The sequence below is a fragment of the Dipteris shenzhenensis genome, chromosome 18 (genome assembly GCF_047967505.1).
Source record: "Dipteris shenzhenensis isolate YYH24624 ecotype China chromosome 18, Dip_SZ_1.0, whole genome shotgun sequence".
Classification (NCBI taxonomy): Eukaryota; Viridiplantae; Streptophyta; class Polypodiopsida; order Gleicheniales; family Dipteridaceae; genus Dipteris; species Dipteris shenzhenensis.
Window position 1 is genome coordinate 14552925 of NC_141613.1, and position 15532 is coordinate 14568456.

The 15532-nt window shown below is 41.3% G+C and overlaps 2 protein-coding genes across 4 annotated transcripts; one reads left to right on the top strand and one right to left on the bottom strand.

The window, feature by feature from the left end:
• Window positions 1–231: 231 nt before the first annotated feature.
• Window positions 232–3570, top strand: LOC147890836 (trifunctional UDP-glucose 4,6-dehydratase/UDP-4-keto-6-deoxy-D-glucose 3,5-epimerase/UDP-4-keto-L-rhamnose-reductase RHM1-like). Of its 2 annotated transcripts, XM_087389287.1 has the most exons (3): window positions 232–300; window positions 367–2673; window positions 2830–3570. In XM_087389287.1, the coding sequence occupies exons 2-3, from the start codon at window positions 1114–1116 to the stop codon at window positions 3286–3288; spliced, it is 2019 nt and encodes a 672-aa protein (XP_087245413.1). In that variant the 5' UTR covers window positions 232–300; window positions 367–1113; the 3' UTR covers window positions 3289–3570. The 2 variants fall into 2 exon arrangements, with proteins under 2 accessions (XP_087245413.1, XP_087245412.1); XM_087389286.1 differs by lacking the exon at window positions 232–300 and having other exon boundaries at window positions 313–2673.
• Window positions 3571–7444: 3874 nt separating this feature from the next.
• LOC147890837 (mitochondrial succinate-fumarate transporter 1-like) lies at window positions 7445–10053 on the bottom strand. Of its 2 annotated transcripts, XM_087389466.1 has the most exons (3): window positions 9831–10053; window positions 8848–9748; window positions 7445–8531 (listed from the first exon to the last, which is right to left on the bottom strand). In XM_087389466.1, the coding sequence occupies exons 2-3, from the start codon at window positions 9262–9264 to the stop codon at window positions 7983–7985; spliced, it is 966 nt and encodes a 321-aa protein (XP_087245592.1). In that variant the 5' UTR covers window positions 9265–9748; window positions 9831–10053; the 3' UTR covers window positions 7445–7982. The 2 variants fall into 2 exon arrangements, with proteins under 2 accessions (XP_087245592.1, XP_087245591.1); XM_087389465.1 differs by having other exon boundaries at window positions 8848–10053.
• Window positions 10054–15532: the final 5479 nt, after the last annotated feature.

Consider the following 15532-nt stretch of genomic DNA (forward strand, 5'->3'; position numbering starts at 1 on the left):
AGGGGGGAATGCTACCGATGGCCTGCGTGCCTCCTTTGCGTGTCATGCAGGGGCACGACCAAATGAAAAGGTGATTGAGCACCGGAAGAAACTGCAGAGACGTAGCCCTCATTTCAGGGCATATCCCTGCATTCTTTAAAAGGAAAGCTAGTTTTTTGTTTGCCTGACCACCTCTAATAAAGTCCTGACTTGTCCCCACTCTCTTCTTCCTCGTGCCTTCCTTGCTTCTGGGAGACTTGTTCTCCTTGTGGGCTGTCTTCTTCCTTGCCCAATCTCAAGCTCTGAGATTTGTTCTCCTTTGTGCGTATCTCAAGCTTTGAGATTTGTTCTCCTTGTGGGCAGCCTTCCTCTTTGCTCAATCTCAAGTTCTGAGATTTGTTCTCCTTGTCAAAGAAACAAACAATAGTTGACTGAGTTAACTTGGAGGTGTGAGATGAAACATCTTTAAATCGGGGGGTGAGGTCTTGTGCTGAATTTCAAGCTCTGAGACTTGTTCTCCTTGTGGGTTGTCTTCCACTCTGCTCAATCTCAAGCTCTGAGACTTGTTCTCCTTGTGGGTTGTCTTCCACTCTGCTCTCTCTCAAGCTCTCCCCTGCTCTTTCTCAATTGCTCTGCACTTTCCTCATCCTTGACCTCTTGTCACCTCTTCTTCCTCCTCTTCTTTGCTTTCTCTTCCCTGCAATCTGGGACTTCCTCTGCTCCTCTTCTTCAAGCTCTCTGCTGCCATTCTGTCTCCTTCATATTTCACCCTTCCTCCCCCTTTTAGCTCTCTTTGTGCATCCTCTCCATTCCCAACCCTTCTCTGCTCCTTCCTTTGTCCCTTTTCCTCTGCTTTCTCTGCTCCTCTCAGCCAGCCATCCGTCCCTTTGGATCTTCCTGCATTCTCTGCCCTTTCATCTCTCTTTTCAATCTCATCTTTTCCTGCGCAGTCTCCCTTTCTTCTTCAAAGAATCTCCGATCTTCTTGGCGCTTCGAAGCCGTTGAAACGGTTACCAAAACTAGCCGCTTCTCCCTCAGACGCCTAACCACGCACTCTGAGCTCATCCAATTGCCTTTTTCCCTGCCTCTCTTGCCTTCTTTTGGCCGGGATTTCCCTGATCTCCCCATTCAACAATGGCTTCCGTCCCCTACACTCCCAAGAATATCCTCATCACCGGCGCTGCTGGATTCATTGCCTCCCATGTTGCTAATCGCCTCGTTCGCAAATACCCCCAGTACAAGATTGTCGTGCTCGACAAGCTCGACTATTGCTCCAATCTGAAGAACCTCTACCCATCCAAGTCCAGCCCCAACTTGAAGTTCGTTCGCGGCGACATTGGCAGTGCCGATTTGGTCAATTACTTGCTCATCACCGAGGGCATCGATACGATTATGCACTTTGCCGCTCAGACTCATGTGGACAATTCTTTTGGCAATAGCTTCGAATTCACCAAGAACAACGTGTATGGCACCCACGTCCTCCTGGAGGCTTGCAAAGTGACGGGTAACATCAGGCGTTTCATTCATGTCAGTACTGATGAAGTCTACGGAGAAACTGAGGCAGATGCTATTGTTGGCAATCACGAAGCTTCGCAGCTTCTCCCCACTAATCCTTACTCCGCTACTAAGGCCGGAGCGGAGATGCTTGTGATGGCATATGGGAGATCTTACGGCCTGCCTGTCATCACCACCAGGGGAAACAATGTCTACGGACCGAATCAATTTCCTGAGAAGTTGATTCCAAAGTTAATTCTTCTAGCAATGCAAGGCAAGCCCCTCCCTATCCATGGAGATGGATCCAATGTCCGCAGCTACCTGTATTGTGAGGATGTAGCCGAAGCTTTTGAGGTGGTTCTGCACAAGGGAGAAGTTGGGCATGTCTACAACATTGGAACGAAGAAAGAACGGAGAGTATTAGATGTAGCTAAAGACATCTGCAAACTTTTCAAACTCGATCCACAGAGAGCCATCCAGTTCGTGGAAAACCGGCCATTTAATGATCAGCGCTACTTTCTGGAGGACAAAAAGCTGAAGGATCTGGGATGGGGCGAGCGCACCACATGGGAAGAAGGCCTGCGCAAGACGATGGAGTGGTACATTAGCAACCCTACTTGGTGGGGAGATGTTTCAGGTGCGTTAGTGCCTCATCCGCGCATGCTAGCCATGGGTGGAGTAGAGAAGGTTCCTGAGAACACGGATCTTGCAGATCTGCCTAATGGTAATTTGCACACTTCAGCCCACGAGAATGGCAATACGGACCCCTCTTCTGGCAAGACAGTGTTCAAGTTTCTTATCTATGGTCGCACTGGGTGGATCGGGGGTCTTCTCGGAAACATCTGCCAAGAACAAGGCATAGAGTACCAATATGGATCTGGTCGTTTGGAGAATCGGGCACAATTGGAAGCAGATATAGAACTGGTGAAGCCAACTCACGTCTTCAACGCTGCCGGCGTGACAGGGCGCCCCAATGTTGATTGGTGTGAAACACACAAGGCGGAAACTATTCAAGCTAATGTAGTTGGAACTCTCACCTTGGCCGATGTTTGCTTGCAGCATGGTCTTTTGCTCGTAAACTTTGGCACTGGCTGCATTTTCGAGTACGATGAGGCTCATCCTCTGGGAAGCGGAATTGGATATTTGGAGCAAGATAAACCGAACTTCACCGGCTCTTTCTACTCAAAAACCAAGGCCATGGTAAAAGACTTTTCGCATAGCAGAAGACTTGATCTTGTCACCGTTCCATTATAGTGTCGCGTTTTATAGAGTGTTGATGAATTTCATGCGCAATGAACGCATGAATCTCTCTTGTATCTCGTTATCTGTTCTCATCATGTGTTTCTTTTTTGCCAGGTGGAAGAACTCCTGAAGAATTACGGCAATGTCTGCACCCTTCGTGTCCGGATGCCAATTTCGTCAGATTTGACAAACCCACGGAATTTTATAACAAAAATAACTAGGTACCAGAAGGTTGTCAATATTCCAAACAGTATGACTGTTCTGGATGAGATGCTTCCTATTGCCATTGAGATGGCAAAGCGGAATTTGACAGGAATCTGGAATTTTACCAATCCAGGTGTGGTTAGTCACAATGAGGTTTTGGAGATGTATAGAGATCATATCGATCCAAGCTTCAAGTGGGTCAATTTCACACTTGAAGAGCAAGCCAAGGTTATTGTTGCTCCTCGCAGCAATAATGAACTGGATGCCTCTAAGCTGAAAAGGGAGTTTCCTGAACTGCTTTCAGTCAAGGATTCTTTGGTAAAGTATGTGTATGAGGTGAACAGGAGGAAACAGAAGGTGAGCAACTGAATCAAATAATCTGACAGTAATCAAGTGCTCCTCATCCTAGGATTGTCATCCAGGACTAGTATGGTTAACACGTGGCGCCTTATACTGTGCTTCCTGGGACAGTTTAACAGGAAGGTTGTCTGAAAACCTTATTCAGCCCTTTATTCCTGTGGTGCGTCTGGATTGACATCCTGCAAGAAGGAAAATTTAGAGGATTCTCTGCCGTCTTGTTTACTATTTTTTCCAAATTATTGGACTGAAGCTTGTGTATCTTGCAGATTCTTGTCGGAAATTCTTCCATATTTGACAGTTGCTAGATTTCTCCATTTGTTTCATGCCTGTTTACTTTTTTATGAGACATTTGAAGGCATATACGAGAGAGAGAGAGAGAGAGAGAGAGAGAGCGAGCGAGGGAGAGAGAGCATCTTTAGTTTGTAGCATGTGTTGAGTTTGGTCTGCGGACACCTTCCGATCATTTTATAATTTATTTCAGAGTTTATACTGTTGGTGCTGGTTTCCCAATCAAATAGCTATGCTTCCATGCTTCCATCATATACATGTGGTCGAATTCACTAATGAAAATTTCCAAATAGCGTTTACATTTTTCGCAGTCAAATCATGTATAATTTTGGCTTGCTTGTTTTTGTTTCGTTGAGGCTTAAGATATGGGGTGCATAGGGGTTTTACTTTTTGACTTTCTGAAACGACATTCATGGACGATGTCATAGCAAGCTGCTTTCTGGATGCGAATCTATTAATCATGGCATTTTTTGGTGACGCTAATCATGGAGTACAACATATTGATCTCCAATTCTGTAGCCTTTCGATAATGGAATATGTTCTAACAAGCTGGTACTAGTTGAGGAAATGAAGACCAAGCTAAGCAGATATTTCCAATTCTGCTTTTAATACACAGCAGGGGAAGCATAAGGAGGAACTTCAGAAAGTATATCCTCTTTCACATTTTTCATAATTATACCTGGCAGAGGTTAAATAAGTCTAAGGAACCTACTACCACGAGATAGATGCACACGCAGCTCAGATTGTATCTGTCCTTACAGGGAGCTCATACTCCACATTCTTCCCTTTAACACAATGGGTGCAATGTAAATGCATTGGCTTTATGAAACCACAAGGTTATTAGATGCACCATGGATAAAATGGCAGTGAATCGGTTTAGGAGAACATGGTTTTGATGGAGGAGCTTTGTCATGGCTTTTTTGACCATTCAAGTAGTGAAGCAAGAGCTGAATGATGCACAGAAATCAGTGTGGTAAAGTAATGTTGTTCTCTGTGTCTGAACACACCTGTTTTTGCTAGGAAAACACAGCCCTAGCTCTTGTTTTGGAGGGCCATATTGGAAAGTGTCCGAAGCTTTTGCAGAAGACCTTAAATCCAGAAGCATTCTTTGGTCATGACAAAACCAGCTTCAATGGAGAAGTTGTGCACTATTGGATGCTACTAGTACATCTGCTTCCACAGTTGGGTTGTGTTTTCTGGTTCCCAGCCCACAAAATCCATGAAGCCCCATTAAAGTAGTCAATGGCATGGACGACAAATTTAGCTATTGGGTTAGAGAGGCATCATTGTAGGAAGTTGACGTTCAAAATCAACTACTCATAGCACCCTATCACACATTACAGACTGTAAACGCTATGGTTTCTGATACATTTGGAAGGCACTCTGCACTTTGGAGCATTGCCTTTTTCTGATTTGTGTTATCCTGGTAACCGTGATTCACTCTCTTAGACACATAAGACTGTTTCCTGGGGTGCTTCCTTTTCTCTACTGGTGTCATGACTCTCCATAAGTTGGCTGTTTGTTAGGTATGTTCCATTTCCTTGGATTGCTTGGACCTTTCATTTACCAGGTCTATGCATCATGGAAAATTTGTGTATCATGGTGGAGAGTAGCTCAATCAGGCACTGCTCTTCCTCCTTGTGTCGGGATCTTTTCTTGATAAGTAGCATCTAAAGGGAGAAAAGGAGAGAGGGTGAAGGGCCTTGTTTATGCTAGAGAACTGTCCCAAAGGGCTAAAAGAGCACCCTTTATTAAAGTAACTATTTAAGAAGGCTGTCATCGTTAGAGCAATCTCCTTGCCAGCCACACTGGATAACTGCTCCCAGGAAGATGTCTCACATGGAGGCAAAAATTCAGCTCTCTCAAAGAATAGGCATTTAAAGGTCCATGTACCTGTGAAGTCGGAGTATCCACTTGGACTACAGCGACTTTGTGTCTTGAGTCTTTTACCTTTTAATATAAAGAATAGGCATCAACTTTCATATACATGTAGAAATGCAATGTGTTTGAATGCTCGGATGCTCTGTACAGAAGTTTCCATTTTGGAATACTAATATAGTGCATGTCAGCAGCTATACTTTTGGTGGAACAGTAGACTAGGCTACTTCCATCTGCGTGGCCCTATCAGCTAGATTGTCTAAGCATTTTTTTGCTTAGATGCTTGTTTGGGAGAGACTAAGATGAAATAGTCTTTAAAAACCGCAGTATAGCTTGGGCACGGATGACGACATAAGCATTGCTTTGCTTGTTCGGTATGTCTACCTTTTGTTTTTCAAAATTTTTTATTTTTTTGTTAGCCCATCTTTCTCCTCTTTCATCTTTGCTTTTATTTTAATTGTAGAATTTGGACTTTCGAACAACAAAAATCTGAATTTGTATGATTGGATATATTCTAGTCTTACAAAGGTATAGCTCGAATGAAGAGAATGTGGGCTACTTTTTGATTAGCTTATCCTTAAGTGCTAGCCTTTGTCACGGCTGAGTCTGCCCTTCACCTTCGGATTGCCAACAGCTACAGCAACTCAGTATGAAGACCTTTGTATAAATGGATGCTCAACTATGTGTGGGAGTGTGGATTTGTATGTGTGAGAGCATGTGTTTATACTATGGTCTATAGCCACTATTCGGCGCTGACAACATCAGTGGGGATGCCATAGTAGCTAGTCCCTACTATGCGTGATGGAGTTTATGGTTTTCAACCTTACGAGTACTATCATGAGATTGAAACTGCACACTGTGTTTTGTTTTCAGAGGAGGATCAGTTTGGGCTGTTCCTGGATTCATCTAGATATATACTTCCAACTAGCATCCTGTAATTTGTCTTCGATCACATTGAGCTTAATCTTCTGTGGACTATCTGATTGCAACCTAGTAACATGCTGCCTTGTTCTCTCCATTTTTTTTGCCAAGGCTCCCTCATAACAAGGTAAGTAAACATGTGAACCTGTTTGATAAGTTTGATACGAGCCATGAACTTGAGCCTATGTAGGTGCTATTGCAGGTGTGGGCTTGTGCTTGTTCCCACCATATACCTGTTCCATTCAACGTGTTTATGAACCCTACTATTGATCTTCTGCTGAGGTCCTTGTCCCTGATCAGAATGAGAACTCAAAAATCCAAGTCCTCTTCTCACAGCATAAAATAGAGTGGGAAGTTACTACTTGCCTCACATCCACATTATAGTTTTAGCAAAGAGTTCTTTCAAATCTTAAACAAGAAAAGCGATAAATGGATCACACTGGTGAAAATGAAGGTTGGAGCAAAAAGGAAGCCTAGGGTTCTTTCTGCATGTCAAGGCAGTGAATACAGCTTTGATTACCTTGTTTCCTAAAAGGTCATTCAAGATTTCAGACAGGGGGCCTATTTTCATGCTCAACACCTGTTGTGCAAAGTGGGTTTTGTTCTTTTGCCAAATGTTTCAGACTACATGAGGGAATGCACGGGCTGGAGTCAATGTTAATGGAGGGGTGGTGGTAGAGTTTGATCTTAAGAGGTCAGTCAGACAAGGGTGTCCCCATGCTCCCTATCATCACTCAGGTTCTGATCTCAAATTATGAACTCCTCAGGTCTCAAGGAATCATCATAGCACTTAGATATAATATGCTAAAAAAGCACCTACGTGTTATGCTAGTATAGGCTAGAATGATTAGAGCATAGCATTTAGTGGGTAGTGACTCAAGGTCAAGATCGTCTTATTTCGCATCCAAGCTCTAGGGAAATGTTGGACACAACTGCAGATAAGGACATACGAAATGTAGGCCAAAGGTTATGCTTGCCACTGCTGACAGGAGGCAAGACGGCAATTCATCAATCGAACACATGGTTAAGAGCCTGCAGAGGCAGCAAAAAAATGGGGTACATTACTGATGGGTCACAGGGTTCAACACTTGCCCACACCTGCAATTTCAAAATGGATTGTAAATGATGAAGTGGCCCAGTATAGAAGGGTAGCAAACACTTCCTTAATGTAAAGCATAAAGCATTTTATGATAAACTGCTTCATGACATCAATTTATGCCTCACCACAAGTGAAGTTCAAAAGTCCAAGGAACCTCAGACACAATTAACAAGGATACTTCGCATATTTTGCTTAACTCGTCCCTATCATCCAGCTAGTACTGCAGCAGCATCATGTCACCGCACAGACGATTAGACAACATTTGGCTGTAAGCAACACCAGAATGATACCCCAAGGGCAGCCTAGGAGTGACTGATTAGTGCCAGTAGCCATGATTCGTTACATTTCTTCCCATATATTTAAAAATTTAGGGTCGCTACTGAATGTGAGGGGGTAGCGCCCTTGAAGGAGGAAAAAGAAGCCGAGGTCCGACAAGCTGGCCAAGTTGTCAAACTCTCTTACGTTTTTCCAATCTTCAGGGATCACAAGCTAAGATTTGGATGAAGAATTGCGTTCATTAACAGCTATTCCCTGCTGTCAAAATCTTTCTTTCATAGTACCCACAGATTTGATCAACAACTGTCCACATAATCGCTTGACCAGGTGGTATCTTCATTAATCTGGGTAATAGCCCTTTCCACAATGCTCGCAACCCCTCCTCCTTATAAGTAATCCTAATTGCATGAAACATGCCTTTGTATCTCGCCTCCCCTGATCTATCTGCAACTCTATTCTGGGCCATTAAGCGTGTCTTGACAACGTCAAATGGGCCAGTACAGATAGGAGCTGTAAAACCTGCTAGGAAACCTGAGACCATCGACTGCCAAGGGCGCAGTATGCGACCATCACCTTCACGTCTGTCCCAGAGAAGCAAATCGAATGTGCTTTTTGCAGTGAACATGACAGCTTGATTAACGCCATTCCTCATAACCGTGGGGGCAGCGCCAGCCCAAAGCCCACGAATCCCCTCCTCATACGCTATAGTTGCCGCACAATGGATAGGGCCTTTGTATTTTAACATGTGTGAAGACAATCCTTTTTGCTGTTGGAGTCTAATTTTCACAACCTGCAAACCAGGAACAAGCACGAATTATATTGTTCCAAAGGATCGTCTAATTACGCCAAGGTCGCACTCCCAACTGTTATAACTACTAGGCAACATCGCTTCGTCATTCTAAATCGTTAATTTCACATCTGTCCATCCATAAGCCAAGAAAACAATCCGGCTTGCGTGTACTTCAATGAAATTAAACGCTGCGTTCCTGATTCCTTTCACAACTCTCAAAGAGAACATGCTTGTTAAAAATGTGATGAACAATGACGATGACCAAGTCGAATGCAGTCCTACAGGAAAAAGATAATAAGGTCTAAAGTTGACAGACTTCAAATGGAGTCACGATCAAAAGGGCCTCTAAGACGCCAGCACCAAATCCTGCAGCAAGTCGGCCAACTGGGTTGATCTTTCCAGTCTCCCGATCCCTAAAAGCAATCTGCAGTAGCGCATTGGAACCCATTCGCATGGTATGCTTCAAAGTGAGATGCGTTGTATATGGAGTCAGTCCTTTCCATAAAGCTCGAACTCCTTCTTCCTGTACGATAGACTTTCCACAATGTAGCATCCCCTTATATTGCCCAGTCCTGTCCAGTTGCAGACGAGTCTTGATAACATCAATGGGTTGCAGACAACAAGCTTCAACAGCTCCACCTATAGATCCAGAGACGGCCTTGACGTAAGGAGGGGTCAGAGTTGGAGAACCAGGCCGTGCAGCCGATGTAGCGAAGGAAGAGCCTGAAGCCATCGTGACGGAGCTACATGCAATATATAATTCCTCAAATCAAGTGTTTTACTACTTGAACGATTGAATAGCACAGCATGCGTCGAAGCGGAAAGGCATTTGCATCGACGAGGATCGCAAACGTATTGAACTCGTCTTTGGCAGACCTACTACCTGCGAAGTGCAAGAATTCCTCTTCACCATCTATGCATACCATCTTTCATGCGGTGGGCGAGTGCCCAGCTCCACGGAAAGCCAAAGGCCAATCCTGAATTGATGCTAATCAGCTCTGGCGAGGTCGACCTAACGCCCGAATTTGTGCACTCGGGCATCGTTTCTTCTTTGAGCTGCGGCCTGATCCCTCCTCCTCCTCCTCCTCGGTCCTTCGTTGTCCCACTCTTATTCTCTCTGACTCTCTCTGTATGAGTAGCTTGACTATCTCTCTTTCAGAGTTCCATGCAGTTGTTTCTTCTTTCGCCTGATTCTTGTTCCTCTCCAAGCATGTTTCCTGCAAACATATAGTTTATAGCTGCCCATTCACGCCATCTCCCAAATTTCATCTGCCGACGAGCTTCTATAGAAATATATACCGATTCACGCACTGGTGACCGCTCTCATTCTGCAGCTTCGAAAAATTTATCCATCCACGCTCTGCTGACCGCTCTCATTCTGTCAGCCGAGGAGCTTCGAAACATTTATCCATGCACCCTCTGCTGATGGCTCTCATTCTGTCAAATTTCCTCTCTCTCTCTCTCTCTCTCTCTCAGACATCTGTTGCTCTTAGGTTTTCAAGTACCCTTAAAAATAGTGGAGACAAGGTGCTCTTAGGCTTTTAAGCATCTCTAAATAGAGAACATCTTATTGTGACAACATTTAACTAATTCGAAATTAAACCTTAATCCTATCATCTTATCAACATGTTAAAAGGAAAGACATGAGACACGACACAAGATCTGTTACAACCCGACCCTCATGAGATCTGTTACAACCCGACCCTCCCTGCAACTGTTAGGGCTGTGATTTATTATTGATTTTGTGATGTGCATAGTTTGAAAGTTGAAGCCCAACAAATACATGAATAAGGCGATGCTCACAAGAGCTCATAACTGATCCTCATTGTAATCTATACAATATTGTCACATTGACTATAATCGTATGAAGGAAGGTGTCGATATCTTTCGATCTTGTATCCAGCTTGGATTTCCTTGCTCCCTCGCATTGAGAACAAAAGAGTGGAATGTTGTAAGAATTTAGATTGAAAACAAGGAATTTAGAATGGACGAGCAATTGAAAATATTTATATGATAATATATATTATATGATTATTATAACCACAAAGGGAGGCGGCACACTTTCTTCCCCAAAGAGTTGTAATCCAAGGGAACGGGCCCTTCCCTGGGCGCCGAAATAACACCGAGAATATTAACGCCAAAAATAAGTCTCGTGAATGGATAAGATATTGGCATATTACCTAGATGTCAATAGCCGTAATCGTATTTCTGCATATTGGCCTTAAAGCCCACATTTTTATAATGACTCCCATGTTAACCTGCACCACAAATAGAAAATTAGTACATCAAGATTGAACTTGAGTTTTACCATTTTATCAAAATTTGAAAAGGAAAAAATGAGTAAAAATATGGACATGAGACACAACGCAGGGTCCATTAGGACCCAAATCTTCTTATAAATGTTAGGGTTAAGTCATCAAGCCTTTTCAAGGCAAATTTATTGTTGACTTTTGGAGCTATTGTTGTTGATGCTCAATCTCCTAGCATTAGTTTGTAGAGTGTCCTCTTCTAGCTTGTCATAGTCAATCTTGTTAGGTGTTATGTCACTCATGGAGGCATCAAGATTCGAGATCGCTACTACCATGTAAGATCCGAATTGAACGCGACTCATTTCTCCGTTTGCTACAAGCTAGTAGATCTAGGCTCGTCCTTTATTTTCCTCTTGAATTCACATATAAGCCCCTCCCTCATCAATTTTTATCGCTTGATACATCACAAGTGAGTTTTATAGACTACCACACATGCTTAAAAATGCCCGCAAACCACTAATCCAATGGTTTGATTAGACTATAGGTTGATGAAACTTGAATCAGATCAAAAAGTAGCGAAAAAATATCGGTCAGTCCTTGTTTAACAAAATTGAGAGATTACCAACAAGGATTCCAACATCCATTAGGAAAAAGGGGAGTTCATTTTGGGGCCCTAAGAGAAATCCACAATTATTTCTTCTTTTTTTGTGAGTCTAAAATATGGGAAAGTAATAAAATACTCAACAAAATATTCATAAGTATTGTAAACATGTCAGAGGATGAAAGAATAAAGATACTCTTCTATATTCACTCCCATATCTCATGAGCGTTAACATTCAATGCTCCTACAAGCCACATCTTTCTCTCAATCATTTTTTAGCCATCTCCACGATCGTTAAGCTTCTCCATCAGAACACCATAGCTAATCTCGTCATAGGCTTGTTTTTCAAAGTTTACCACCATCAAAAGTCTTTGCCTTATGAAAGAGTAATGAAACTATGAAGCAATGGAAAAACACTACACTCAAAATGGCAACACCGAACTACAACTTTACAGAACAAGCCAATAAGAGATGACAACACCATCTTCATATTGATTTAGCTAAAGAATATGCGCCTCTTCCAAAACGACAACACGTAGGCGCCATGCAAAGAGAAAACATGAGGAGAGAAGGTTTACAACATATCGACTTATGGTGTGATGGGAAGATTTATCCAAAATGTCTTATCCAAAGTTCTACACCGCCATTCTCAAATCCGACAACATTGTTAAAATTTGTGGACGACGGAATGAAAGGTATGCATGGATACGTCATGGCTCAATATCAAGTTGCGCACATGTATAAGTCTTTATATGAGCAAGAGGCAAACACAAAAATACAGCAAATAGCCGAAAGCTTCAGCTTGAAAGAGCAGTTACATAATGAAATTGAAGAACATACAAAGACGAGGGAGAAGTTATGTAAAGCAAGATTGAAAGAGACCCCTTTGGGAGATAGGCTTACAAGAAGAAAACTTCGCAACCTTGCAGAATTGAAAGCAAGAAGTGGAGGATGCAAGAGTTGAGTACAAGTAGCAAGGTGAGATTGTTTCAAGCGTTTGCTATTTGCAATGTGGCTATGTAAATCTTCCTATCTTAACTCTTATTTACGCATCCGGCTTACAGGAAAGCTTTGGAGCCCTAAAAGAAAAATGTTGATCCGAACACTCTTCCCGTAAAACAAATGAAAGGTTTATTTTTAACAACTATTTCAAAAGGGATGATTGAGGAAAAGAAGTTTAAAACCATCAAACGTGATGTTGTATAACAGTTCATGGAAAGCAATAAAGTTGATGTAAACTTAATTCAGGAGGCTCTCGATGAGAGTGGAGTTATAAGGGAAGGTTATTCTTATATTTTCAAAGTAGTGTCATCAACTTTAAAAGATCAAAGGATCAAACGTATGCTGATTGCAGAAGTTGGAATTTAAGAGCTTCACTCAATGAATAAGTATATGATTTTATTGGTTAGTGGTTGTGTATTGAGGAAGTATTTGAAGGTAGTAAGGGGACCACTGTGTATAATCATTGGAATAATATTTTTGTTGATCTTGAACAATTACAAAAAAGAATGGTTGAATTCTATGGAATCACATTTGAAGAGTGTCAGGGACGGCTTATATTTGTCATAAAGTTGGATGAATGTGAAATTGTTAAAGAGAAAAAGATTAAAAGAGCAACCATCACACTTATGAATAGGGCACTTGATGTATCAATCACAAAAGAAAACTCAAAGCATTTCAGTGTACAATCAGAGAAGCACATTTGGTGGTTGGGAGCATTTGAGGTAAGTGTAAACTTTCATTTTTCAAATATATTGCTGTTTGATTTCATTTTTTTACTATAGATACTTCAATATAGCTTCTTAATGGTAGGTAAAGAAAGAGGACCACCAAACCTTGTTTTGGGTGTTTCACCATACCAAAATACCATAAGTCATCAAAAACCAGGTTCAAGGAGGGCAACTTCATGTTGAAGGCAAGGGTGATTTCCAAGTTGATTGGCATTTGGCAGGGGACCCCAAGACTCTCAAATGTATGTTCAACATAAGCAAAGGAGGTAATTCAAAATCTCCATGCCTTTATTGCAAGGAGCCAGCCCATGTCATGAATCCTAAATGGTGGAGAAAACTCCTAATAGGGACAAGATTGATCCCGAATTCAAAGCAGTTATAGATATTCCTTTGTGCAATGTACATATATGGACATTGCATGCTTTATGTAGAATCATCGAAAAGTTGGTCTTTTTATATATTGGATTTGCTTGGAAGCTTTGACAAAAAAAAAGTAGGAAAAAAGCAATTGTTGAATTAGAAGAAGTATTATTGGACATGGGTCTCCATGGAGGAGATGTTCATATCATAAGAGACATCAAGAAGTCCTCAAATGAAAAGGGTGTTCCTATCAAATCGTTAATTGGTGGAGTCAAAGCAAGGATTTTTACTAGAACCACAAAGAGAAGGAAAGCTTGGTAGATGATCAAGATATGTTTCTAGGGTGAGATATGGCCTTTAGAAGCATGTGCATAATGCAGTTAAAGATGATATGGTAGATGGTGTTGCTCGAAATGTTAAAGCAGATGTATGAAAATCCTTAGACAAGCTTTTCCAGCCTTGTGATAAAAAGACAAGGACCAAGAGCGATGATCGTGAGTTAGAGGAGGAGCTAAAAACTTTTGGAAAATCAATGAAACAAGCATGGACAAGCTGCAATATAACACACTACATGGTAAGTTGAATTAATTTGTTTTGTATGCATAGTTTGTACTTTCAAACATGATTTACAAAATTTTGACTTAATATTTTGTATGATTGCAGCATATTCTATATAACCACCTTCCATATTTTGTTAAAAAGTATGGATGCCCTACATTATGGTCCACACAAGGAATGGAAAAGTCTCATTACACAGCAAAAAATTCTTTTTTCCGACATACACAACATTTTGGAGGAGCACATAAGGCAAATAGTCTCAAAGAAATATTTCAGTGGTTTTTTATAGGTATACTTCAAAGGTTGTGAATCCAGAAAAAAGTTTCATTGTCAAAAGTTAAGCTTTCCTTTAATATGGCACAAAAGAAAAGAAGAAGGCAGATCCTTGATAATTCAACAGCTGCATAGAAACACGCAGAGTGGAGGCAGTCATCAAAGGTCTTTGTGAATCACAAGTGGATTGATAGAGTTGGAAACCTTATGGAGATTTATAACAATGAAGCAGAGACTTTGTAATATTTTTTTCGACATACACAACATTTTGGAGGAACATAGAAGGCAAATAGTATCAAAGAAATATTTCAGTGGTTTTTTAGAGGTATACTTCAAAGGTTGCAAATCCAGAAAAAAGTTTCATTGTCAAAAGTTAAGCTTTCCTTTACTATGGCACAAAAGAAAAGAAGAAGGTAGATCCTTGATAATTCAACAGCTACACAAAAACACGTAGAGTGGAGGCAGTCAAAGGTCTTTATGAATCACAAGTGGATTGATAGAGTTGGAAACCTTATGGAGATTTATAACAATGAATCAGAGACTTTGTGATATTTTCGAGAAAAATTCAATACAAATTCGGAGATGACTATGTTTTCTTGTAGGACTTTGTGTCCTTTGTAACTTTTGATAATACAATATACTTGAGTTTTCTCTTGTACTTCTTTTACATCGAGCTGCTCTCCTTCGATCTGTTTAGCCTCAAAATCTAGTAGAAGCGGCTCTCTGAACCTAATTAAATGATTCTTTCCATAACAATCTAATTGGCTAGGATCTTTGATTCCAAGTGCTAAAGTGTAAGCAGTGTATGTCATAAAGTACCCTGCCCTTGAGCACTGTTTGCCTAGGCCATTCCCAAAAATATCCAAAGCAGGTAATTTCTCAATTAATATACCTTTTTTTTTCTGCCAATTTACCTTGTACCACCAAGAAACTTTGACAAACATTTAAAAAAGTAGACAGTTGTCTCTCCATTGTTACTTAATTGTTTGTGGTAAATCAAAATCTTGGCAGACGACATCTTGTTCATGTACTGTGCAAGGGAAGACAACTGTACAAGTCCCCTTTCTTGGCTCCCATATGACCTTCTTAGAAAACTATCATCTTCAATATAGAGCTACAATATAAAAAAAGAAGCAATGAGAAATATATACAAGTCATGATAAAAAAGGTCTAGTAGAGAAAATAGTGATAGCGTACCTTCATATTCTCATCATCCTCCAAAATTTTATC